The following is a 26,514-nucleotide window of genomic DNA, read 5'->3' as shown; positions in this document are numbered from 1 at the left end:
GGTATTCAGATTCACAAAGTTGGAACTCCTGTATTAAGGACATACTCCGATGCCGATTGGGCTGGAAATGTGGATAACCGCATGTCCACCTCTGCATATATTAGTTTTTTGGGCTCTAATCCTATTTGTTGAAACTTAAAGAAACAAAGAGTTGTGACACGATCCACAACAGAGGCTGAATACCGGGCACTAGCTAATGCGGCTTCCGAGACAATGTGGCTGTCCACTCTTTTCAAGGAACTAGCATTTCTAGTCAATGAATCTCCCCAGCTACTATGTGATAATCTTGGAGCCACCCATCTCAGCTTTAACCCAGTCAATCACTCGCGCATGAAACATATTCAAATCGATCTTCACTTTGTGCGTGACTTAGTGCAAAAAGGAAGTTTCCAAGTTAAACATGTACATACTCAAGATCAATTGATTGATCTGTTAACAAAGTCATTGTCAAAACAGTACACGGAATTGTTACGTAACAAGATTGGTCTTGTCGATGGAAGCACAATCTTGCGGGGGCGTATAAGGGAAGCATGCATGGATTCCATTCAAACCAAAACAGAGCATGTCTAGCCTAAAATCATGTCTAATATTCGGTCATCAATTCTGTATTAAGAGATGATTCCAAGTTTAAATTTCTTTAGCTGTACATTGTAACAGTAGCTTGATTTTAGCCTTACCGTTACATATTTCCTAAATTAGCTTCTCAATCACTCTGTATATATTGTAGAACTTCTATCAATGAAAAGTGTGAGAAAATCTATTCATTGAAAATTATTGCAATACCCATTTCTCTATATATTCAACCCTCCTATACTATACATCTATTGAGAGAGAAAACAAAAAGATAAAAAATAAAAAAATAAAAGCAGATTGGTGATGTAAGATTGCTTAATAGAATTTTCCTTAAAAATAATATCAAATCAAAAAGTTAATTTAATTATTATTTTGGTTTGATTTTCGTAAACTCACTAAGATGGGGTTTGGATATATAGTTAGTTGAAATGAAAGTTGAATAAAATATTATTAGAATATTATTTTTTAATATTATTATTGTTATGATATTTGAAAAAGTTGAATTGTTTATTATTTTTTGTGTAAAAATTTAAAAAAGTTGTAATAAAAAGATAAGATAAAACACTTCTTATATCTAAACGAGGTCTAAGGTGGGGTTTGGATAATGAGTTGAGATAAAACGAGTTAAAATGAGATGAATTGAGATGATTAATAGTAGTGAAATTGTTAAGTTAAGATGAATTGAAATGAAATAATTTTATATGTGTTTGGATTAGAGCTGAGATTAGATGATTTTAACCTTTTTTGAATTTGAGAGTTATGGATCTCACGAATGATTACATAATGTTTGTAATAATTTAAGGAGTATTATTTTTTAAATAAAATTTAATAGATAATTGGTAAATAATAAAATATATAACCAAAAAATTTTAACCGCTATGAGGCACGGGGTGGGTGGACTTAAAATTACTCAGCATCAACCCAAACTGAAAAAGCTACATTTCGTCTGAAAAGCAAAAGAAAGAAAGACGTTAATTTGTCTTTTGTGAAAACAGGTGAAACGCTCTACGTTAGCGTTTGGTTACAAAAGACAAAGTTGAGATGAAACTCTATATCCAAACCCAGCAGTCTCATTTTTCTCCCTTCTCCGCATCCTTTTATTTTATAGGTTGTTTTCTATCAACAAATACAGTCAGCAGGTGAAACTGTTAAAAAGGAAATTAAACCTGGCATGAGGCAACTGCCTTATACTTTTCTTGGTAATTGGGGAAGTTTCCAAATTCAACCTCGGCTTCTACGAATCTTCCTTGTATATTTCTAAGCACTTCACAAGCCGTAATGCTCTTTCACTGTTGGTTGCGCTTGATCTCTGAGTAACGATGCTTTGAGTGAATTGAAACAGGTGATTAAGAAACTGAAATGACTAATGTAAATGATTTTTTTTTATTTTGTTTTCTTTTTTCTTTAAGTATTTTTTAAACATCCTTAACTATTAAAAAAAATTAAAAATATATATATAAATTCACTAATAATCACTTCTTTAATTATAAAAAAAATATATAAAATATAAAATATAAATAAGCAAGTTTGGCCCAGTAAATTAGGCCCGTTAATTTTGGTCCTTTGTTCGAGCGGATTCATGGAATGGGGGGAAGCCTTGTGGAGCCCGATTTTGAATCGATAACATGTTGATTGAGGCCTAGCCCATCTCAATAACAACTCGAGTTAAAGACAGAGCTCTGAAAATGGCACTGCGGTGTCGGCTCCAAAACCCTAATGCCAACGAAGTGGTTCGTCTTAGTATGGAGGGAACAGCTTATCGGGGGTCGCATTGCTGTAAATGTAAGAGGTAAGCTTGGATTGTTCGAGTTCTAAATACTACAATTTTACTATCAGATGCCTATGATTTCTTCTTCAACACTCCCTTCACTAAAGAATTGATAGGAGTAGAGATGAGACTAATAAGAATCTGCAAAAGCCTTGTCTCACTCTCTCTAGAAAACCCTCTGCCGCATCTCGACAAAACCCCAACTCTCTCCTGCTTAATCTCTGTGTTATATTTCTCCTCCTCTAAACCCAAGAAATCAACATCCACTGTAACAGTCCTGGACTACTTGATCAATCAGCACCAATTCTCCCCTGAAGCTGCTCTGAAAGCTTCATCAACCTTTACTTACCTGAGAAATCCAGAAAAGGCGGATTCCGTTCTTTTGTTCTTCAAGGAGAGCGGTTTCTCCCAGACCCATATCGAGCAAGTGGTTAAGAGAATACCCAAGGTTCTCTCTGCCAAACTTGCCGTTTCCATCAAACCCAAAATAAAAATTTTCCAGGACTTGGGCTTTGCACCCGACGACATTGCCGAGATTGTATGCCGTGACCCGTGGATTCTTTATCGTGGTAATCAGATTGAACCCTCAATTTTGGTGTTGAAGAGTATTCTGGATTCCAATGAAGACATCGTTAGGGTCTTAAAGTCTTCAGGGTGGTTTTTGAATCATGATTTGGATAAGACTATGATGCCCAATATTGAATTTCTGAAGCGTTGTGAAATTAGTTCTTCGCAGATCGTTAAATATTTGTTTAATTTCCCAAGGTTTTTTCTGCATAAGCCGGAGAGCATTCAGGCTTTTGTTAAAACGGTTGATGGAATGGGGTTTAATAGAAAGTCTAAGATGTTTCTTTCTGCCATTCGGACAGTGAGTTCAATGTCAGAAGAGAATTGGGAACTCAAGTTGGAACTTTTCCGAAGTTTGGGGTTTTCGGAAAAAGATATTCTTGATGTGTTTAGGAGGGTGCCTCATGTTTTTGCTGTATCCAAGAAGAAAATTAAAGAGGTAACTGGGCTCCTGTTTAGCGCTCGGAATGTAGATATCTCTTATATTGTTGACCATCCAGAATTGCTTATTTTTAGTGTTGAGCGCAGGTTAAAACCCCGTCTACAGGTTTTGGAGATTCTGGAAAAGAAAAATGTGATTAATAGGAAACCTTGTTTAGCTACGGTCTGCAAAATCTCCGAGCAGAAGTTCTTAGACAAATTTGTACTTCCTTATTCAAAAGAACTCGCGGAGGTAAATGAGGCTGGTGGGGGTTCATATACAATTGGATGCGTACAATGATGAGCATCTACAGGAGGGCGCCATTCAAATCAGTGTATGATCTTTGATGTCTTGGCTAATTCATTTATTAATGCTTATAATTGGCATGCATGGCGAGTTCAGTTTTGGAAGAGCCATAACTAAAATTTAGAATCATTTTTTGTTGATTGGTAAACAACAAAGATTAGAATGATGATGTGTAATTAGGTATCCTCTTTTAAGGAGATAACTTTCATATTCTCTTTTGGTCAATTTCAGTTATAAGTAGATGCATAATGTTCTGCAATTTCTTCAATATGGGCACTATGTTCAAACAGAGCTATCGCTGCATGAGGAGGGCGTCTATATAGTTGGTGTATGATGAATCTAGAAATAAATTCCTTGCATAAATCAAATCTCATTGGGATGAACTCAGTTAATTTTGATATCCAGTTTGATATCAGAACCAATATTTCGTCCATAAAGTTACAACTAGGTTGGATATTTGTTCCCTGATTCAAGTCCAGATGTTTGCAGCCTTCATCTTAATCTCTCCTGCTTGTCGGCCTTCTCTAATTGGAAGACCATACATTCCAAATTATGCATTTGGACGTGGCTAATACACAAGTTTGGATGTATTTGCATTATTTTGATTGCTGGAATTAGTAATTATAAAATGCCTTCTTGTCTTACAAGATATCACTGCCAGATGTTTGTTTATCTGATTTTGGTTCAGGGATATGAAAGCCTCATCATCCTCATGTGCAAGATTACTTCATTCGTATGTCAACAAATGCTTCCTTGATGCTAAGCAATTAATACGCAGTGTATTGAACTCCTTGGACTGCCTCCTTCGTCCGTTTCTTACGGGAAAAATAGAAGGTGACATTTGAGTGGTGAGGTTCTCAAAGTTCAAACCCTCGTGGAGTCACTACTCCTACCACACCTGTAGGGGCAAGGTGTGGTAGGAGTAGTGGGGAATCCATCCTGATGAATAGCAGTGGGGAAGTCTTCATTTCAAACAAAAGGATACGCATTTACAACTGTTAGACTATAGTTTTCACCAAAGGAAACGAACATATATAAGAAAGATCAGAAAAAAAGACTGATCTTCCTTCCTAATTTTTATATTTTGTTGTATTTTAAATATATTTTTATTTATTTAGTTATTAACAAAACGTATGACCAAGACGATTGCATTGCTCGTTTGAAAACTCTAAATATAAAAATTAAAAGGAGTTCATTTCCAAGAGTAGCCACTCGAATTGAGCAGAGATTGGACAGCCTCTCTGTACACCCCTCGCCCGAAAGCCTCCAAAGCCAATTCAGCATCCATCTTGTCCGCCTCATCTTCCTCCACCGTCTTGTTTGAACTCGTGGGCCTTACCATCATTAGTGTCGCGCCGTCCATCCGTGCTCCTCCTTTCAGCTCCAGCTTTTGTATGTATCTCATTCTCATCCTCACACTCGGCACCGTTGTCTCGTGGGCCTCACCATCACAAGTGTCGCGCCGTCCATCCATGCTCCTCCTTTCAACTCCAGCTTCTGCATGTATCTCATTCTCATCCTCACGCTCGGCACCGTTGTTCTGCCTCCATTATTTCTCTCCCAACCCCCCTCCCCCTCCGCCTCTCCGCCCGCCAACCCATCTTGCTACATAGCATTTGATAGTAGACAACATAACGCTTTAGAGATGATCAAAAGATGAGGAAAACTATCCTCAGTAGCATCAAGATTAATAAGACCAGAAAGAAGAGGACAACTATTTTAAGGAGTTAAGTGCACTTCAATTGTTGAAGCACAACCTGTAAAATAAGAGAATCTCCAGTAACTGTAGAAGTTGAGTATCACATGATGAAGAATCTCCATTGCTTAACCAAATATTCATATTGTTCTTGAGGAGAATTTGGACAACAACTCTATCTGAGTCTCTCTCTCTACTGTTGCGTAATTATTTTAGAATTAACACCTCCAACTTCTGAATTAGTACCTCCGCCACAAACTCTATCCATATTAGTTAACGGAATATACATGCCATTTGGTAAGCTTGCCACATGTCTAGCTCTTTTTCTAATTTTCAAAAATTAAAAATCAAAAATAAATAATTAAAAAGTATAGAAAAAGGAACTTGAAGGAGGGAAGACCCCACGGATTAATTTTTCTTCTTCTTTTTTTTAGATCAAGTTATTAGCATTATTTTTTATTTTTTATTTTTTTCTTAGGATGGTGCCTGTATTCTGTTAGTTTCTTTTTTCAAAAATGAAAAATCGAGCAGGCTTTTTATTTCACTCGAAACAAATAAACAATTAAAGAATTTTAGGCCTAGCTTATTTTCACATATGAGATGAAATTAAAATAAAAAAAATTGAATAAAATATTATTAGAATATATTTATTTAATATTATTTTTATTTTAAAATTTGAATTATTCATTTTATTTTATGTAAAAAAATTTATAATAATTATATAAGATAAGATAAGATGAAATAAATTTACTTAAGAGAAATTGTGAAATAAAGAAAATGCTACTCTTTCTCCTGGTTCTTCCTGTTGGAAGTTATCGCTGGTACTTTTTATTTTTTTATTATTATTTTTTTACTTAATGATTAAATAAATATTTTTTTAATAATATTATGATATTTTTTATTTTTTTAAAAATATTTAAAAGTGTTAAAAAATATATGTAAAAGAAAAAGTGAAAAAAAAAAACATAAAACAACTAACGGGAGCTCCAGCGGTGGGAGTAGCACCACCCGTGAAAAAAAGAGAAATTCTTGTTGCAGTCGGGGACTGAAGCGCACTCCCACGTGGCAAAAACTCCCCGTTTCATTTAGGTTCAGCACGACGTCGTCTTAGTACTTCGAGTTTGAAGAGCTGAAACTCTTCCTTCCACCTTCCCCTTCCCCTTCCTTCCCCCTTTCCCCTTTATGAGAGATTGCTCCCCCTTCCTCCCGAGATTGAACTCCCCCCTTTCCCTTCCCCTTCCTCCTAAGCTTCGTCGTCCATCTCCAGTATCGAGCCCTAACTTCACCCACTCGTGCGTTGTCCCCATCCTATATGCCAACATGTTGCTACAGTGCCATCCCTCTCACAGGTCTGAATTTGCAAGAATTTTCTCTCGTTCAACTCTGGAAAGGGCAATTGATCATTAAATCAATCTTGAGTTTTTCACTTTTGAAGGTCAGGATCCTGGAATTTGTGGGACTTGCCCCCAAGGGAAGTCAACGTGTACTATTATCCTCACACACACACATACATACATGTCTTTTCTTTCAGAAGAGTAATTTTCACGTCAATGTATTGGGACATTAGCTCTTTTACTCACCTAATTATGAATAAAAAATTTTCCCCTGATTTGAGTGCAAGTTTTTACTTTGCCATAATTAAATGTATTTGACAGTTTGGAATTAAAGATCCAGCGTTCAAGCCATCAACCACCATTTCATGTTCATTTCATTCAATCAAAGAATACCAAATAAGAAAGAGAAATGAGGGATGGCAGGCAGGCAGCGTCATGGTGGAGGAGACGGGTTGACGTTATTGGTTGATGGTGGTGGAGGAGTTGAGCACGACACCGGTGGACCGATGTTGGAGAAGATGAGAACGACATCAGAAGTCGAATGTGACAAAAAATTTTGAAGGTGCGGGGCTCGGCAGCGACAAAATGATTCTTGTTTTGAATTGTGAATTCTTTTTGTGAAAGTACTAAAAGGCTGAAAGCAATTGATTTTGAGAGAAGGTCATTTTGGTCATTTGACCTAGCTAATATGGATAAAAGACAAATAGTAGTGTACGCGAGGACTGCCTTTACGGATTGTAGCTAGCAGTTCTCATTTACGTTAGAAAAATCCACCGACGTTCCCTCTCGCAGCTGGATTCCGACTGACGTGACTCTAGCCACGTGGCATTTTTGTTTTTAAAAAATTGAAATCTGGCAAATCCCTTCCCTCCTGACCCGTCTCTCATTTTCTTTGGAAGGTTGATTTTTTTGCTCGTTTCTTGTTCTCTACAAATCCTGGAATTTCATGCCCGCTCCTTCCTTCTCCAGCTGGTGATTCTCATTCATTTTCTACTGCTCAGTCTATTATTATCTGCCTGCTTGGCTACCAAGAAAATCTTCCAGTAATAAAGCATAAGTTCTCATGGAGCGTTTCATTTTTTGGTCAATATTGGTTTTATTATTCATTTTGGTGGCAATTTCTGAAGGTTTTTGGATTAGACAACTGTAAGTCTTCCTATGGGAAATGTGTTAGAACCAATGGAAGTCTTCTAAAACTTCAGTATATATGTATTTTGATCAACTTTTAATTTCGACTTCCAAGCGTAGAAGCTGTCAAAGTAATACAAGGGCAAATCCCAAGATCGAATTCATAGGGACAATGAGAATTTAGTAAACATTTCATATTCGCAAAACAACATATTATCGTTTGTGGTGACAAGAAATTTTGAAATGATAAGAAAACAGTAAACTAAATGACTTAGCAATGAACAAAAAAATAAGAAATGAGAAATAAATTTCAAAAGTTAACCGCTAACTATATCGACACCAAGATGGGGCTATTTGCTAAGGGAGTGTGAAATTAATTAAGAGTGAAATTGTTGGGAAGTTCAAGCACGAGTAAAGCTGAAAATAAAAGTGAATCTATTTTTCTAAAATTACTAAGAATCAAGAGATTTAAAGGAAATGTGTAGAAGTTGACTTAAACTTGTAAGAAGCAATAAAACAAACACTTGGGATGCAATTTTCGCCCACTGATTTGGTGATGGATTTACTTCTCTTTTCATCTTCTCTCAACCATTCTCTCATTCCTAGAAATCATGGTCGGATAATATAGCAATGAACCACAATTTTTAATCTAATAAAACTACTTGACAAATTATATGACAACTATAAAATAGTGAAAGAAAACCATCAAAGTCATGTTACTTGTTTAAGTATCAATTGTGCATTTACGTCTATAACTGAGCTAAACCAAGAACAAAGAACTCCAATCTTTTCTAGATGCAAATTGAAATATAATCCATCAAGTTAATCATCAAAAGTACAAAATATTAAAGAAAATCCAACCCCAAATAGTTATGGGTTACTCCTTGAATCCCAAATTAAAAATCTAGCCTATCATCTCTAGATTAGCAAAATGTCCAAAAAGATTAAATTCTAACATCTCTAGCTACTGCTCTAAACGAAAATTGTCGGTATGGAAATAAAACTCTGTATTCGAAAATCCATTGAAAGAAAAAACAGAAGAAAAAAAACTAGACGAAGAAGAAAAAAATCCGAAGAAGCCAAAAAAACCAGAGAGCCGGCGCACGAAAATTTCTTTTCTTTTTATACTCTGCGTTTTACCTCTCTCTCCCTCTGCAGTGCGTGATTCCCCTGCGTTTCATGCAGTGTGCCTTGTCGTTTCGCGTCTCAGCCCAACATCAGTTCAGCTCCAGCCTAGATTCCGCGTGAGTGGGTTTGCGTATGTGAGCTGCTCATCCGTTTAAGTACTGTGTCTCCAGCTCCTGCTCGCGTCTTCAGCCTCTGCTGTCTTGCGTGAGTGGGTCTGCCCGTGCGAGCGGCTCGCATTGAGGCCACGATTCAGCCTCCCCCGCGTGCGTGAGGCCTGCTGCCCCTCATTTCATCTCCAGCCTAGGTGAGGCCACCCCTCTCCACTCATTCCCGTGTGCGTGAGTTTCTAGTGCCTTTTTGGATGTTGCCTGGCTAGTTGGGTTTTTCCAATAATATCCATGTGATTTTAACATATTTCCCATAATGCCCTGCAACATAAATAAGATGTGAGAGAAGTAAATTTTGGGGTATTAATTTTGGTGTGAACTAACTGCAATACAACTATTTTTAAGTGCAAAATACCAAAATTTAACATTGAGTCAAGAACTAAAAATTACTACATAATTAAATGTTTAATTCATTTTTTGGTTAAACAAATCATTCACTTAGCAACTTAATCATGTAGTTTTTGACACTTTATCATATTTACAAGGGCTCTTATTGTACACGAACTACAAAAATCCTATCTTTTTTCCTTCATAGCCGCAATTGATGGACCCAAAGGAGGTCATAGAGCTCTTTGATTTTTACGAGTTCGACCTCAAAATCTTCAAAAAACAACACCCAAATCTACATAATTCTTCAGACTTTGAAGCAAACACAGATCATCAAATTCAAGAAAACCAACAAAACAGAACTACTACAACAGGCAAAATTTATGCCTATATGTGCACACCTCTGACGTGGCAAAATGCCACGTCATCATCTATATTAAAATTAAAAAAAAAAAAGGCTTGAAAAAGAAAGAGAACTCTGTCGACTGCAGTTTTTCAGTCAAAATAGATCCCGCCCTTTCGTGCGCTTGCGTCGTTTGCTACCCCTCAATGCCAAACCAAGTAAGATGTAAGATCAAAGCTTTTAATTTTGTTCATCTGATTTGTGCTTGAATTTGTCTCTCTAAGAGAGAGATGCGTTAGGAGGTTAGTTTTATGTGAAAAACTTTGAAAATGCGGTGGTGTTGCTATTGATGTTGGTATTTTGCGGACAAACTCTGAAAATGTGGCATCTCTCTCTGTGAAAAACCTGTATGCAAAAATGGGCTGCTACCCCATTAGAGAGATGCCGCACTTGGTGCTGTTGTTGGTATTTGCGGCATGCAACTTGTAAGAAAAATTTGCACCAATTTGAAGTGAGGGTTATCAAGTTGAAAAGAGTTGAGAACTTTGATGAGGGTGAGAAATAAACATGAAGCTGGCCTTAGGAAGTTTGTCCGCAACAAATCCATAAAATTTTGTGTGCTGTCTTTGATTTTGGATTTTGTGCTATAAGATATTGGCTTTGTTTTAAAGATTTGAAGAAATGGGTTTTTGTTTTCAACTGGGTTTGAAGATTAGAGACCTGATCAAATTATTAAACACAAGAACTCAATTTATAAAGTCATAGAACTCAATTTAGAGTCATAAAAACGAGACTGTTTATAAAGTCATAAACCAATTTAGGGTCATAAACCAACAACCTGTTTGCATTATCATTTTGGCTATCACTTTTCTAGATTTGTTATTATAGAATATCTCAATATTATATTTTGAATTGTCTAGATGGAGAAAGAGAAAGAAGGCATATCACGCATAACATCACTTGTTGCAAATCCATCAACCCAGGTATTGTAATTTTATTTTAACAGTTATCGTATATTTATTTTATGTGTAGTCAATGCCAACTTGGGTTGATTAACATTATTGTGTGTTGTATTAGGACATATTGAGACCACATTATTCAAAATTTTCAAACTACATGCATGGTTACTACGGTCCAGTGCCTCATGCGTGAGTACCATCTTTTGTGCCTCCTCCAAATGCCAACTCATATCCATGGAACAACTAGGTGATGCGGATGTTAAAGTAGTAAATGGACACCAATTTTATGAACTTGAATTTTTGTTCTAATTATTATTTTTTAATTTTTTTTTGAAAAATTGCAACAATTGGGTAGTTCCACTGCCTTGAGTAGTTCTGCTGCCTTGTATAGTTCCACCATATCAATGATGAGACTTCCTCCAACTGCCTACCCATTTCCATGGAGCAACCGCTTTCGAGATGTGATAACATTAAATAACATTTAATTATTTATGTGGGTATTGATTTATTTTTTTGTATAATTGCAGCAACATTCATGGAACTCTACTTCCGTTGTCACGTCAAGTTCTGTTGCCTTGAATAGTTTCACTGCCTTGTATAGTTCCGTCATATTAGTGATGGGACCTCCTCCAACTACTTACCCATTTCCATGGAGCAATTAGGGATGATTTTGAGTTTCAATGTACTTAGTGTGATTTCGAGTTTTTAATCTTTTTTTTTTTTGGTAAATTGCAGCAATATCCATGGATGTCTACTTCCACTGCCATGCCTAGTTCCGCTGCCATGCCTAGTTTCGCTACCAGTGCTAGCTCTAGTGTAGCTAGTAGCTCGTGCTCCGCTTTACCAGCATTGATTCCTCTTACAAATGCCAACCCACATCCATGTGGCAGTGAGGTGATGGATTTATTTTTCACATGATTGTATTGTGTATGCACATTTTTCATAACAGATATTGATCCGTTATAATTGTTTTCTTTTAAATATCAGGAAAACAAGGCGTAACAAAGTCGCTCTGTTGATACAATTAGTGATGCATCCCTAGACTTGATAGAAATTGAAGCACAATCTACTGTCTCTTTGGGTAATACTATTAATACCAAGGAGGCTGGTAATTGTGGGACACTATCCACAGAGCCTGCTTAAGGGTGTGATGTCACTGAGGAGCCAAATGCAGGGATGTGCTTTGAATCAGAAAATGAGTTGATTGCTTACTATAAACAGTATGGTAAACAATGTGGATTTGGGATAACGACACAAAGGAGTAAAAGGGAGAAGGATGAGACTATCAAATATGTCACTATGGGATGTGCTCATGGTGGCAAGGCACGGAATAGGACGTCAAATGTCTCTAAGCCTCGGCCAACAAGCAAGACAAACTTCAAGGCAATGATGAATGTTTTGTTGAAGAATAGGAAGTTGTGTGTCACATCGATATTTAACACACACAATCATGTGCTAAGTTCAAGAAAATCTAGGTTTTTCAGATGTAATAGAGAAGTTAGTGAGTCCGATAAGAGGATTTTGGATACAAATGATGAGGCTGACATACAGATGAATAAGAGTTTCCAAGCTCTTGTAACTGATGCGGGTGGGTTTGAAAACGTACCATTTGGAAAAAAAGATTGTCGTAACTATATTAATAAGGCACGTCACCTACGGTTGGGGAAAGATGGTGTACAAACGATACTTGAGTATTTTCGAATGATGCAACACAAGAATGATGACTTTTACGGCATAATGGATTTGGACGCCCGTAGTAGAGGGGCCTACGACTACTTTGGAGATATGGTAACATTTGATACCATGTATCTAACAAATAGATATGGAATGTCATTTTGCACCTTTCGTGGGTGTAAATCACCATGAGCAGTCAATCTTCTTAGGTGCAAGGCTTATTTCAAGCGAGGATACAGAATCGTTTGTATGGTTATTTAAAACTTTGCTTGATTGCATGGATGGAAAGGCGCCGACTACTATTATTATAGATTAAGATCGTGCAATGAAAAATGCTATCGCTATTGTGTTCCCTAACACGCACCATAGATATTGCTTGTGGCACATACTACGCAAGGTCTTTGAGAAGCTTGGTGCCCATTGTCAATACAAATGTGGCCTGAAAAGTAAATTGTTATCTTGTGTTTATGACTCCCTTACTATCGAGGAGTTTGAGTTGGGTTGGAACGTCTTTATTACAACATACAACTTGCAAGAAAATGGTTGGTTGCAAAACTTATATGCAGAGTGAGAGTTTTGGGTGTCGGTATATTTGAAGAATTCGTTTTGGGCTGGGATGAGTACAACTTAGCGTAGTGAGAGCGTGAACGCTTTCTTCGACAGCTATGTGCATGCTAAGACAAACCTAAAAGAGTTTGTTGATCAGTTCGACAGTGCATTGAAGAAAAAAATTGAGCATGAAAACCAAGCTGACTTTCATTCATTTAACTTTACCATTCCTTGCATATCACACTTGGCACTTGAGAAAAAGTTTCAAGAGGTGTACACGAATGCCAAATTCAGGGAGTTTCAACAAGAGATAATGTGAATGATTTATAGTTGTTGTCATTTTCAGAAACAGGATTGAGTAATCGCAACTTACCATGTCGATGATGAAATTAAAACTGAAGATTTCATCAAACAGGTTGTTTATACTGTTTACTTTAATGTGGCCGAGTTGGAGGCGAAGTGTATATGCGGGTTGTTTGAGATGCGAGGGATACTGTGTAGACATATTCTCATCATATTTTCAGCTAGAAAAGTCCATGGGTTGTCTGAAAGTACATATTGAACCGGTGGAGAAATGACATAAAACGTAGGTATATTATTATTCCGAGCAGTTATGACTAGAAGGATCAGAGGCCTGAAACGTTTAGATATAAACGTCTATTGAAAATTTGTTATGAGGTAATAACAAATGCAACGTCATGCGATGGGTATATTAAGGATATGGTCTCAAAGTTGTATACGATAAATAATGTATACCGCACCTTGAATCCGAGCAGCTTAGTTTCAAATGTTGGATTAAGTACTATTAATGCAACCACAGAAAGAAGTTCTAAAAAAGTACTAAATCTCCATGTTTTCAGAGGTAAGGAATGACCTCCGTCTAAGAGAAGGATGTCGATGATGGAGGAAAATGTGAAGAAAATAAAAACTAAAGCTGCTAAAAACCACAATGACTAGGGAAAAAGCAAACCGGTGAGCGCATGGAATGTAAGTTATGTTAATGGTTACCTGATAATAGATATATAGTACCAATATTTTTGCTTATATAGTACTTGATAATATATTTATTTTTGCTTATTTTTTGCATTGTAAGCAGCGGCATAGATTGGACACCGAACTATTGGAAAGTAGTGGGAACCAAATCAACCCATCAATGATGAGTACACAAGAAAATCTACAAACCTCTGTGATGGCCAACCAAGAAAATGTACAACAACTAGTAACAGAAGATAGTGTATAAATTCCAGTGATGGGAACACAAGAAAGTGTATAATTACCACATTTTCTTATTTAACGTATTTGTATGTTGTTATGTATGTCTTACTTTCTCTACTATTACATGCGCAGATGCAACTGGAAATGGATGGAATGCAACCTTCGATGGCATATGGAACACAACCAGCAAGTAGTTTGAATGCCACTAGTGGAATATGTTATTACTTGACAATGGTTTGATGTTGTGTATTGGTGGTAATTTAAGAAGTTGTGTTGGTAGTGGTGAGATGTTGTGTAGCAGTGGATATTTGCAAAAATCATGTGTTTTGTTGATTTAAGATGTTGTGTGTTGGTAGAGCGTAGTTTCAAGTGTTGGTAGTGATTTTAGTTGTTGTGTGTTGGTGATTTTGAGTTGTGTATTGGAGATTTTATGTTGTGTGTTGGTTGTGATTACTTTGCTAATTTACTCGTGAATGTGTTTTGTCATTACTGTTATGCAAACATGTAATTTTTTTTCTCATATCAGATTCAAGAAAACCCTGCTTTGGATGTCATGGAGGCATAGCACTAGTGATGAGAAGATTTACTTGTATAAAGATTGTTGTTGTTTATGTATTAAAATGTCCGAAACTTGTAGTTTATGGGAAACTTCATATATGGAACAAATATGTATTTGAACCGTCATTATGTATTCAAGTACAAGTTTTATGTAAATTTGATTGAATCTGGTTAGTATAATTTCAATTAGGATTTTATATATTCGTAGCTGTAATGGATCCACAACAGACACTGCTTGCCATGTCAAGGGAAAAAAACTTTAAACATACCAATTATTTACTCATAAATCAACATATCTAATCCATGTAAGCTGGGCTTTTTACATGTGCATTTCAGAAAAGATTGCAACTTTCGTAAGTAGAAGTGACACTTCAAAGTTAAATACAATCTTAATTATACAACAATTCCCAATGATGGGTTTGAAGATCACTAAAGCTTGATAAAGTCTTAAGTACATGTCTTAAGTACATATGCGATGCTTTACTCAAGTTAGAAATGCTAAGAACACCAGTTCTTTATCATTACAAAAGTCCCTATGTATTTGCTCATCAAATACAATGAAATACATATGACGAACAATCAATACACACGAAGTAGTGTGCGTGCATGCCTCATATCAGCTAAGTGCTTCCAAAGCTGGGCTTCATCGTTGTGGAGTGCCAGCTTCCTCTTCCCAATCTATTCTTCTCTGCTTTTAAACACTTTCTATTTCCTTAATAATTATGCTTCTCTAGTTACAAAGGCTTTTTCTCTGACATCACTATTATCTATCCACTTGAAATATTTACAATATGGTATTCCCTAATTATACACAAATCAGAAAGTATATTTGATGTTAGAAATTGGTGATGAAGCAATTGATGATGATGACATTATACACTAAAGTTTTAGTTTTCTAAATGAATATATATATATATATATATAGTCTCATTCTTATAACAAGTAATATAATAATAAAAAAAATCAACGGACATTTCAAATGAAGATTCCGTTTTGGGCTTCAAGTCTGCTTCAATATATATAGTAAGCTACAAATGAAGATTCTGCTTCAAATGCAGATTCTAGTTAACAACACAAAACTTCAGCATAGTTGCCCTTTTCTGTTGTTATTGTCAGTGATACAATAAGAGCACTATATGTCTGGAGTATACATCAATATTAATAAAAAAGAAACATAAACTGAACATCATAAGTAATAAATGACATTAAGGTTTCGGATTTATGCATTATATTGTGATCACCACAGAGGGAAAAATAGAGCTATATTCAGCAGGCAAGATAAAGATACATTATGCCCTTCATTTATCACATTTTTGTTACCATGGCATATAACGTTATCCAATAAACATGAGAATAAACTAGTTATCAACTGCCATAAACAAACAACGCCAAAAGAAGTCTGCCCGAGGTCGATCAACATAATTTTTTTCTAACATCTGTAATAACTGTAGTGACTAGACGACAATAAAATATACAAATTACTCCATCAATATTATCCACAAAATTTACTCATCCAAAAAAATTGAACTCATATAATCGGGTTCATAACACTCATCCAAAAAATTGGAACTCATAAAATCAGGTTCATAACAATCAATGCCAAAATTTGAACTCATCCATAATATTAGGCTGAAAATCCACAAATTTACCAAAATAAACAAATATAAATAACTGAAAAGTAATAATTGACTACGATTGGAGTCGTTACCTAGGGTTAGGGTTTGGGTGTGAGGGATGGGGATGATGTGAGGGCCGAAGTTGCACTAAGTATGTGGATGGGAGAAACACTGAGCTGGTGGAGAGAAATGGGTTGGGATGCTGGGGATGAAATCACACAGAGAGACTTGGGAGAGACGTCGATCATTTGAGAGAAAACAAATGAAAAACGCACTATTTTGATAGACATTTTTGAAGAAGCCAAACGCACACCTCAAAAGAATCTAAACGCACCGTTTTACTTACTAAAAAACGATTCGATTCCATCCACGTCAGATGCCATCCGCGAATAGGCTGTTAGACCCCCACGTCGAGTTGCTTCTATAGATGCTGCACATGCACTAGTCATGGTGGGAACATGCACCTTGGCTAGCCCACAACCATGCCTTGGCTAGTGGGGTGACACGCACGGGGCGCCCAATATGCATGCATGCCTTGGCCCACGCGATGGTACTCACGGGGAGCCCAGGATGCGGCTAGCGAGGCTAGTATGTGCCTGTCCATGCGCGCAACACAGCGTCGCGAGCCCATGCATGCGGCATTGCGCGCAACAGCGTGCCGCGCGCCCTTGAGCAGGCCTATGCGCACGCTAATGGGCCGCGTGGCCATGCGCCGCACGGCTAGCCCAGCCAGCGCGTGTGTGCTCGTGCGCATGCCCATGCCCACCATCCTGCCGCACGCCAGCAAGGTTAGTGGCATGCCGCACGGCATGCCATCCAGTGCACGGTCCCAGGCCGTGCCATGCGGAGCAGGCCAGTGGCATGCCCATCAGGCATGCCATCCATCGCATGGTCCAGCTCATGCCTTGCAGCCAGCGCCTAGGCCACCAGTCTGGGCCATGCAGTGCACCCACATGGCTCACCATCAGCAAGCCATGTCGCACCATCTAGCCATGGACCAGCTCGAAGGCCAACCTGCAACCACTTAACCCACCATGGGTCCATGCATGTCACGGCCAAGAGTGGTCCATGCCACTATCTTATTGCTTTTTTTATTTATTTAATTATTAATTATTTTCAATGGATCTATTGGGGATTTTCAAGTTGTAACTCTTATAAATAGGAACCTTAATCATTTCTTTTACACTTTTTGGCAAAACTCTTACAGAGAGGAGTATTGTTCTAGAGATCACAAACGGTGCCTTTGCACTTGGGCTTTTTTTGTGAAATTTGTGAATCCCAAAGAGAGGATTACACCTTGTAATTCATTGAATATGTGTAATTCATTTATCTTATTTCTTTGCAACTTGGTGAAATTCGTAAATCCAGGTTGTGTTCATCAATATATAAGGTTTATTCAAATCTTGTGCAATTCGTGAATCAAGTATTAGATTATTATTGTTTATGCTTTTGTTCATTCAAGTTCATAAGTATTTTACTTTTGTTCTTGAGTGTTCTTCATTATTCTTGGAGTTCTTTATATTTTTGCTCTTCCAATCCATGCAATCCATAAAAGTCGACCAGCACATTGTTTGTCAACTTTCCATATTTGATTTGCCTCTTCAAACCCTAACCTAGCCGAAACACACTTTTCCCCTTGGTGCAAAGTCTTATTTGACTACTACTTGCCTTATTTAGACTTGACCTAGCCGCCTACTCAATTTACCATAATTAGAGTTCCTACATTTGAGGAACCCTAATTGACCACATCCTTACCATAGCCGGCCATATACACTCACCATTGACTTCCAAGATTTTAGGAAACTTTCCTAATATCCATCACTAGCCATACTCGTCCAACCCTAGCCGCCCAACACTCTTAGCCTAATTCCCAAACCCTAAACCTAACCCTAGCCGTCCATCCACCTTTCCAAACCCTAAACCCAAAATCCAAGTGGCTCCAACCCTAGCCCCCACTAGTGCCATGCGCCCTTAATCCATTGTAGCCCATACACTTCCTTGACCAAGTCCACCATTCCATACAATCATTCTCGCCTAAACACCTAACCTCACGATACCAAAGCGGTCATCTTGACCACGAGAACCAAGCAAGAGAGGAACGAAGGTTTGGTCATCACAAGGCTACTATTGGCGTGGAAATCATAGTATTTAGGGACTTGACCGATGTCCCTAACATTAATTGGTGCTTTCATTGAGAGGATTCTTGTTTGGTGATTTTGAGAAGTTCTCACTTCTCCAAGAGGTAAACGATGCGTTAACTCAAAATTTTGTGAATTGGTTGGAGGAGACTCTCGTTGGATTCCATATTTTTTGTTGATTGTGAAATTGAAGTTTGGGGGTTAAGATAGAAGACAGAGTAGTGTTCTTGAAGGGATCAACCACCCTAGAAGGTGGAGGATCCAAGGTTGGACAATTGTTTGTGCAAGAGGGGTTGCCCACCCACAAAGGTGGACAACTCAAGGTTGGAGTTGTGAGCCCTTCCTACCGCCTATAGAAGTTGCAAGTTGTTGTCCAAAGCTACACCAACCAGAAATTTCAGTTTGCAAGACTAGTTTGCAAGAGTTTCAATAGGTTAGTTTGCAAGAGCTATGGCTACAAGCAACCAAGAAGCCGAGATGAACAAGATTTCCAATTGAGAACTGATTGAAGTGCTAGAAGAGTACAACACTAAAGTCATGGACATTCTAAGTGAGGTCAACACCATTATGGTAGAACTTATGATGGCGGTGAATGTTACCGTTCATGATAATGAAGAGCATAGAAGAACCATGGAAGCTATGAGAAGAGAAACTCATGAAAATATAGAGAGAATTGAAAGAAGAATTGTTGAAGGCCAAGCCCCACAGCAAGAGATAAATGGTCAAAGGCAAGATGCTTTTGTGGATGGTGTTGAAACTAGTATGACCGGATCTATGCATGAACCACCAAGAGAAGAATTGAGAAGGGGTGGACGTGTTGAGCATGATGATGTAGCGGTTGAGAGATGGATTTATGGTGGGAGCCACTATAGAAGTCTAGCATTAGAGGAAGACATCAAGATGTGAGGTATGAGATGCCTAGACATGAAGATGGCCATGATGCCAAACATGCTTATGAAGATGAGAGGCCTTGGGGTCATGAGAACCGAGATGATCGAAGGCCAAATGATTATGATAGAAATGGAGGCAATCATGGAAGGAGGATTGATGATGAATACCATGAGGAAATAAGGGGAAATCGGGCTAATGACCGGGGACCCAAGAGACCTAGGGTGGACTTCCCTAAGTTCAATAGGGGAGATCCATATGAATGGCTTGACAAAGTGGATCACTATTTCTACACTTATGAGGTGCCGAGAAGAGAAAGAGTGTCAACGACATGTTTTTACTTGGAAGGAAAAGCTAGCAAATAGTGGAGATGGATTCAAGACCAATATGAGAAGGATGAGAAAAGATTGGGGTGGACCGCTTTTGAAAAGGAATTTTTACTACAATTTGGCCCTTCACCCACTATTAACCATCATGGGCAATTAGCCAAGTTGAAGCAAGAAGGGAAAATCCATCACTACATTGAAGAGTTTCGACAATTACAAACTCTTGTGAGAGGATGGTCTGAGGAAGCTCTTGTGGGGAAATTTATTGATGGCTTGAAGCCTTGGTTAGCCAAGAAAATTAAGTTAAAGCAACCTACAAGAATTCAAGAAGTAATGAGAATGGCCGAGATCTTTGAGGAGAGTAACACTATGGAAAGGAAGTTTTCCAAGGATGTGGGGAGTAAAGCCTCAAAAACTTTACAAACCAAATCACCTTGGAAAAATAAAGTGGAGGTTGATGTTTCTAAACCTAAGCCATATGAGGTGAAGAAACTATCTAGAGAGGAAGTACAAGAAATAATTAAGAAGGGTTTGTGCTTCAAGTGTGGTGACAAGTGGAGCAAGGAGCATTCTTGCAAGTCGGGTAAGGCATATGTAATGATTGAAGATGATGAACATGAAGAATCTTCAAGTCATGAATCCAAGCATGAGGAGGCCAAACCTAGTAGTGAAGAGGAAGAGGCCGAGTTGTCTCTAAATACCATGTCCGGTGTTCAAAGGCCCACTTCTATGAGGGTCATAGCATGGATAGAGAAATTTGAGGTTACGTTATTGGTTGTTAGTGGCTCAAATCACAATTTTATCAATTCCAACATTGTCACCAAGGTTGGATTGAAGTCTAGCGCTATTGAACCATTTGATGTGAAGGTTGCCAATGGAGACAAGCGAAGATGTGAAGGCCTTGTGAGGGAGGTCAAGATGAATGTCCAAAGGGTGAGAATTGTTGCAGATTTGCACGTGTTGTCCCTTGTGGGACTAGATGTGGTCTTGGGCAATGCATGACTTAAAGGCATTGGTAAAGTGGTGAATGACTATGAGAAAATGACAATGGAGTTTTGGATTGGGTCCAAGAAGAAGTTGTGGGCAGCTTTGACATCCAAAGAAGTGAAGTCTTGTGAGGCCATGATGTTTGAAAAATTGTGTAAAGGTGGAGCTAGTTGCTTTGCCATCATTCTAGCAAAGCAAGAGGCACTTTTTGGGGTTGAAAAGAGTGAAGTGGAAAGCAAGAAGTAAGAATTGTCCTTGCTGCCCGTGGAGGTCCAAGAGGTCTTGAGAGACCATTGGAAGGTCCTAGAGGTGCCAACTACTTTGCCACCTACTAGGCCCTTTGATCATAGCATTGCCTTGGGAGATGAGAGCAAACCGGTTAATGTTCCTCCATACCGGTATGCTCACTTTCAAAAAGAAGAAATTGAGAGGCAAGTTGAAAAGATGTTGAAGGGAGGCTTGATAAGGCCTAGTACTAGTCCTTTTTCTTCACCGGTCTTGATGGTGAGAAAGAATGATGGCACTTGGCAGTTTTGCACCGATTATAGAGCATTGAATGAAACTACCATCAATGATAGGTTTCTCATACCTACCGTTAATGATATGTTGGATGAGTTACATAGGGCTAGTATTTTTTCTAAGCTTGATTTGAGGGCGGGTTTTCACCAAATCCGCATGAGGGAAAGAGATGTGCATAAGACGGCCTTTAGAACTCATAATGGCCACTATGAGTACCTTGTTATGCCATTCGGGCTATGTAATGCTCCTTCAACTTTTCAAGTCACCATGAACACTATCTTCAAGCCGTTGTTGAGAAAATTTGTATTGGTTTTCTTTGATGACATATTGGTGTACTCTAAGATCGTGAAAGAGCACAAGCTACATTTGAAGGTGGTGTTGAAGATTCTTGAAGAACATTATTTTTTCATTAAAGCATCTAAATGTGCTTTCATGGAAAAAAGAGCTGGAGTATTTGGGACACTTCATTTCAGGAGAAGGAGTCAAAGTGGATCACAAGAAGATTGAGGTCATGGTTGATAGGCCATTGCCTAGTGATGTTTCGGCATTGAGGGGTTTCTTGGGGTTGACTGGCTACTATAGACGGTTTGTGAAGAACTATGGGCTTATTGTTAAGCCACTTACTTCTTTGTTAAAGAAGGACAATTTTGCATGGACCCAAGAAACAAGAGAGACTTTTGATGAATTGAAGAGGGCAATGACTACAACTCCCGTGTTAGCATTGCCAACCATTAAGAATGCTTTTGAAGTTTAGACCGATACTAGTGGTGAGGGGATAGGGGCGGTTTTGGTCCAAGAGAAAATGCCAATAGCCTTTATTTCTAAAGCTCTTAGTCCTATGAAGAAAGCTTGGACTGCTTATGCAAGAGAGATGCTTGTAGTTGTGCATGCCATGAAGGTGTGGAGACCATATTTGTTGGGAAGGAAGTTCACTATTGTTACGGATCAACAAGCATTGAGACACTTACTTCAACAAAAGATAGTGACACCCGAACAACAAAAATTCTTAGTGAAGTTGCTTGGTTTTGAGTATGACATCATTTACCAACCGGGTAAAGAAAATAAGATGGCTGATGCTCTTAGTAGAAGAGAAGGAAGTTCATTGTTATGGTAAGTTCATGATGAGGATGAAGCTACTTTGATGACCTTAAGTGGGGCCGAATGGAGGGTATGGGATAAAATCAGGGAGGCAACGAAGTTAGATGCAAGAGCCGTTGAAATTGTGGAGCTTTTAGAAGCTTAAGGGGATGGAGTCATCGGGTTCAAAGTGAGAGATGGCCTAATCTACTACAAGAATTATGTGTATGTTCCCAATGTGCCTAATTTGAGAAGAGAGATTCTTGATCACTTCCATCATAGTAAAGAGGGTGGACACTCGGGGTGGTTGAAGACTTACATAAGAGTCAATCATTTTTTCTATTGGGAATGGATAAAGAAGGCCGTGAAAAAGCTTGTAGTCGAGTATAATGTGTGTCAAAAGTCTAAGTATGAGACAAGACCTCCATCCGGGTTGTTGCAACCATTACCTATTCCTAATTTGATTGGGGAAGACTTGAGCATGGACTTTGATGAGGGGCTACCTATTAATGACAGTTTTGAGGTGATACTTGTGGTGGTTGATAGATTGAGCAAATATGAGCATTTTGTTCCACTTACTCATCCATACATGGCCAAGAGTGTGGCCAAAGCTTTTATTGATCATGTGGTGAAGCTTCATGGATTTTCCAAGAGCATTGTCAATGATCAGGACAGAGTATTCATGAGCTCCTTTTGGAAGGAGTTGTTTGAGCTCCAAGGGAGCAAGTTGAAGGCGAGTTCATCTTACTACCCACAAACCGATGGGCAAACGGAAGTGGTTAATAGAACACTTGAACAATATTTGATGTGTTTTTACCATAAAGAACAAAAGAAGTGGGGGAATACTTGTCTTGGGCCGAATATTGGTATAATACTTCATTCCATACTTCCATACAATGAAGCCCATTTGATGTAGTTTATGGAAGAGTACCACTGATATTGGTGAATTATGAGAGGAGCACGACCAAAAATGATGAAGTTGAAAAAAAATTGATCACTAGGGATGAGATCTTAGTGAAGGTAAAAAAGGAGCTTGTTAAAGCTCAACAAAGAATGAAAAAGCACTATGATGAAGGTAGAAGAATGGTTGCTTTTGAAGTAGGAGATTATGTGTATTTAAAATTGCAGCCTTTTGGCCAAATGACCTTGAGAAAGAAACTTAACTTGAAGTTGGCCAATAAGTACTATAGACCTTTCAAAGTGCTTGAGAGGTTGGGAGAAGTGGCATATAGGTTGGAGCTTCCTCCAACCTCCAAACTACATCCGGTCTTCCATGTAACCGAGCTCAAGAAGAGGATTGGTGACCCTAGGCTTATTATGGAATAGCTACCCAAGTTTGATGATGAAGGGCGTATGCTCTTACAACCAAAAGAGGCTCTTAATTATAGGGTTATTTCAAGAGGAAGAAAGAGGTAAAATGTGTGGCAAGTGTTGATCAAGTGGGGTAAAGCCTTAAAAGAAGAGGCTACTTGGGAAGATTATGATGATATAAGGGAAAGATTTCCTGAATTTATCCTTGAGGGCAAGGATATATTGAAGAGAGGGAGATTGTTAGACCCTTACGTCGAGTTGCCTCTAGAGATGCTGCACATGCCCTAGTCATGGTGGGAACATGCACCTTGGCTAGCCCACAACCATGCCTTGGCTCGTGGGGTGACACGCACGGGGCGCCCAACATGCGTGCATGCCTTGGCCAGCGCAATGGCACTCACGAGGCACCCAGCATGCGGGCTAGCGAGGCTAGTATGTGCCTGTCCATGCGCACACTAATGGGCCGCGTGGCCCTGCGAGCGCCCATGCGCCGCACGGCCAGCCCAGCCAGCACGCGCGCGCGCGCACGCCCATGCCCATGCCCACCATCTTTCTGCACGCCAGCGAGGTTAGTGGCATGCCGCACGTCATGCCATCCAGCGCACGGCCCCAGGCCGTGCCTTGCGGAGCAGGCCAGTGGCATGCCCATCAGGCATTCCATCCAGTGCATGGCTCCAGCCCATGCCTTGCAGCCAGCGCCAAGGCCACCAGCCTGGGCCATGCAGTGCACTCACATGGCTCACCTTCGGCAAGCCATACCGCACCACCTAGCCATGGACCAGCCCGAAGGTCAACATGCAACCACTTAACCCACCATGGGTCCATGCATGTCACAGCCAAGAGTGGTCTATACCACTATCTTATTGCTTTATTTATTTATTTAATTATTAATTATTTCTAAGGGACCTATTGAGAGTTTCCAAGTTGTAACTCTTATAAATAGGAACCTTAGTCATTTCTTTTACATTTTTTGGCAAAACTCTTAGAAAGAGGAGTATTGTTTGAGAGATCACAAACGGTGCCTTTGCACTTAGGCTTTTTTGGTGAAATTCGTGAATCCCAAAGAGGGGGATTACACCTTGCAATTCATTGAATATGTGTAATTCATTTATCTTGTTTCTTTGCAACTTGATGAAATTCGTGAATCCAAGTTGTGTTCATCAATATATGAGGTTTATTCAAGTATTGTACAATTTGTAAATCAAGTATTAGATTATTATTGTTTATGCTTTTGTTCATTCAAGTTCATAAGTATTTTGCTTTTGTTCTTGAGTGTTCTTCATTGTTCTTAGAGTTCTTCATATTTTTGCTCTTCCAATCCATACAATCCATATCTTCATATTTTTGCTCTTCCAATCCATACAATCCATAAAAGTCGACCAACATATTGTTTGTCAACTTTCCATATTTGATTTGCCTCTTCAAACCCTAGCCTAGCCGAAACACACTTTTTCCCCTTGGTTCAAAGTCCTATTCGGCTACTACTTGCCTTATTTGGACTTGACCTAGCCACCCACTCCATTTACCATAATTAGAGTTCCTACATTTGAGGAATCCTAATTGACCTCATCCTTACCATAGCCGACCATATACACTCACTATTGACTTCTAAGATTTTAGGAAACTTTCTTAAAATCCATCACTGGCCATACTCGACCAACCCTAGCCGCCCAACACTCTTAGCCTAATTCCCAAACCCTAAACCTAACCCTAACTGTCCATCCACCTTTCCAAACCCTAAACCCAAGTCCAAGTGGCACCAACCCTAGCCCCCACTAGTGCCGTGCGCCCTTACTCCATTGTAGCCCATACACTTCCTTAACCAAATCCACCATTCCATACACTCATTCTAGCCTAAACACCTAACCTCACCATACCAAAGTGATCATCTTGACTGCGAGAACCAAGCAAGAGAGGAACGAAGGTTCGGTCATCACAAGGCTACGTTTGGCGTGGAGATCATAATGTTTAGGGACTTGACCGAGGTCCCAAACACAGGTCCAAGCTGCGCTTGCATCTAGAGTTTTTCTTGATGGAAATCTAGTTTTAATAAAATTTACTAGATTGCGATTTCCTTTTTTTTTTTTGTTTAAAAAAATCGACGTGGCACAATCGAGATCCAGCCTCGGGAGATAGTCTTGGTGGCTGTAAAACTATCTGAAATTCATTGTTGCCCAAAAAGCATTGCATTCTGCAACAACTGGTAGCCCTATCCTCCTCCTCTGATCTCACCTTTATTGTCTCTAATGATAACTCCAACAATACCAGTGGTCTGATTCTTTGAATAAAGCTGCATCAAAGTTAGCTGTAACATAGCCCCTTTCTGGCAAAAATTTGATGCTTTATATTCTTTTGTTTGTACTCATCTGAGAATCTGTCAAAAGGGTTTCTGCAACTCTTGGTCTAGTTGTTCTTGGGTCTTTTGATTTCGAAACTTGAAGAACTGTTAATTTCTTCATTTTGATTTCAGTAGGAATTACTTCATATACCATACGAGGGTTTACAGAGGGAGGGGTTACAGAGGGCGTCGGGAGGGATGAAGGGTTCCGAAAGGTGTCTAGTCTAGGGTTTTCGACGCTGAATTTTACTTTTTTTTTTATGTTTAAATAAAGAGCAATGCTACCTATAAATCTCATACCTTACACACCCATTTAAAAACATATCATTTTACATTTTTATTTTATTTTACTTACAAATATGTCTAGAATTATTTTCATTACGTGAGTAAAAAAATAAAATAACATGTTTTTAAATAGGTATACAGGATTTGAGACTTATGCCTATAATTTTTCTTAAATAAATTAGAGCATTGCTATTCATAAGCCCATACACCACACACCAAAATTTTTTTATTTTTTTAAAATTTTTTTTGGTTTTATTATTCTTAAAATAATTGAATTATTCTACTCATAATCCATATACCACACATTTAGTAAGAG

At 38.6% G+C, this 26,514-nt stretch overlaps 2 protein-coding genes across 5 annotated transcripts; both read left to right on the top strand.

The window, feature by feature from the left end:
- Positions 1 to 2,246: 2,246 nt before the first annotated feature.
- LOC108991441 lies at positions 2,247 to 4,709 on the top strand. 4 transcript variants are annotated; one of them, XM_018965679.2, is made up of 2 exons: positions 2,247 to 3,663; positions 4,324 to 4,709. In XM_018965679.2, the coding sequence occupies exon 1, from the start codon at positions 2,466 to 2,468 to the stop codon at positions 3,627 to 3,629; it is 1,164 nt and encodes a 387-aa protein (XP_018821224.1). In that variant the 5' UTR covers positions 2,247 to 2,465; the 3' UTR covers positions 3,630 to 3,663; positions 4,324 to 4,709. The 4 variants fall into 4 exon arrangements, with proteins under 4 accessions (XP_018821224.1, XP_018821225.1, XP_018821226.1 ...); XM_018965680.2 differs by lacking the exon at positions 4,324 to 4,709 and adding an exon at positions 3,867 to 4,317; XM_018965681.2 differs by lacking the exon at positions 4,324 to 4,709 and having other exon boundaries at positions 2,247 to 3,347; positions 3,437 to 3,930.
- A 5,969-nt stretch (positions 4,710 to 10,678) lies between these two features.
- LOC108991431 lies at positions 10,679 to 14,395 on the top strand. Its single transcript, XM_018965672.1, has 4 exons — positions 10,679 to 10,741; positions 11,453 to 11,611; positions 11,939 to 12,505; positions 14,288 to 14,395. The coding sequence occupies exons 1-4, from the start codon at positions 10,679 to 10,681 to the stop codon at positions 14,393 to 14,395; spliced, it is 897 nt and encodes a 298-aa protein (XP_018821217.1).
- The last annotated feature ends 12,119 nt before the right edge of the window (positions 14,396 to 26,514 follow it).

Source organism: Juglans regia, chromosome 13 (genome assembly GCF_001411555.2).
Source record: "Juglans regia cultivar Chandler chromosome 13, Walnut 2.0, whole genome shotgun sequence".
Taxonomy (NCBI): domain Eukaryota; kingdom Viridiplantae; phylum Streptophyta; class Magnoliopsida; order Fagales; family Juglandaceae; genus Juglans; species Juglans regia.
This window is presented reverse-complemented; position numbering and strand designations above follow the sequence as displayed.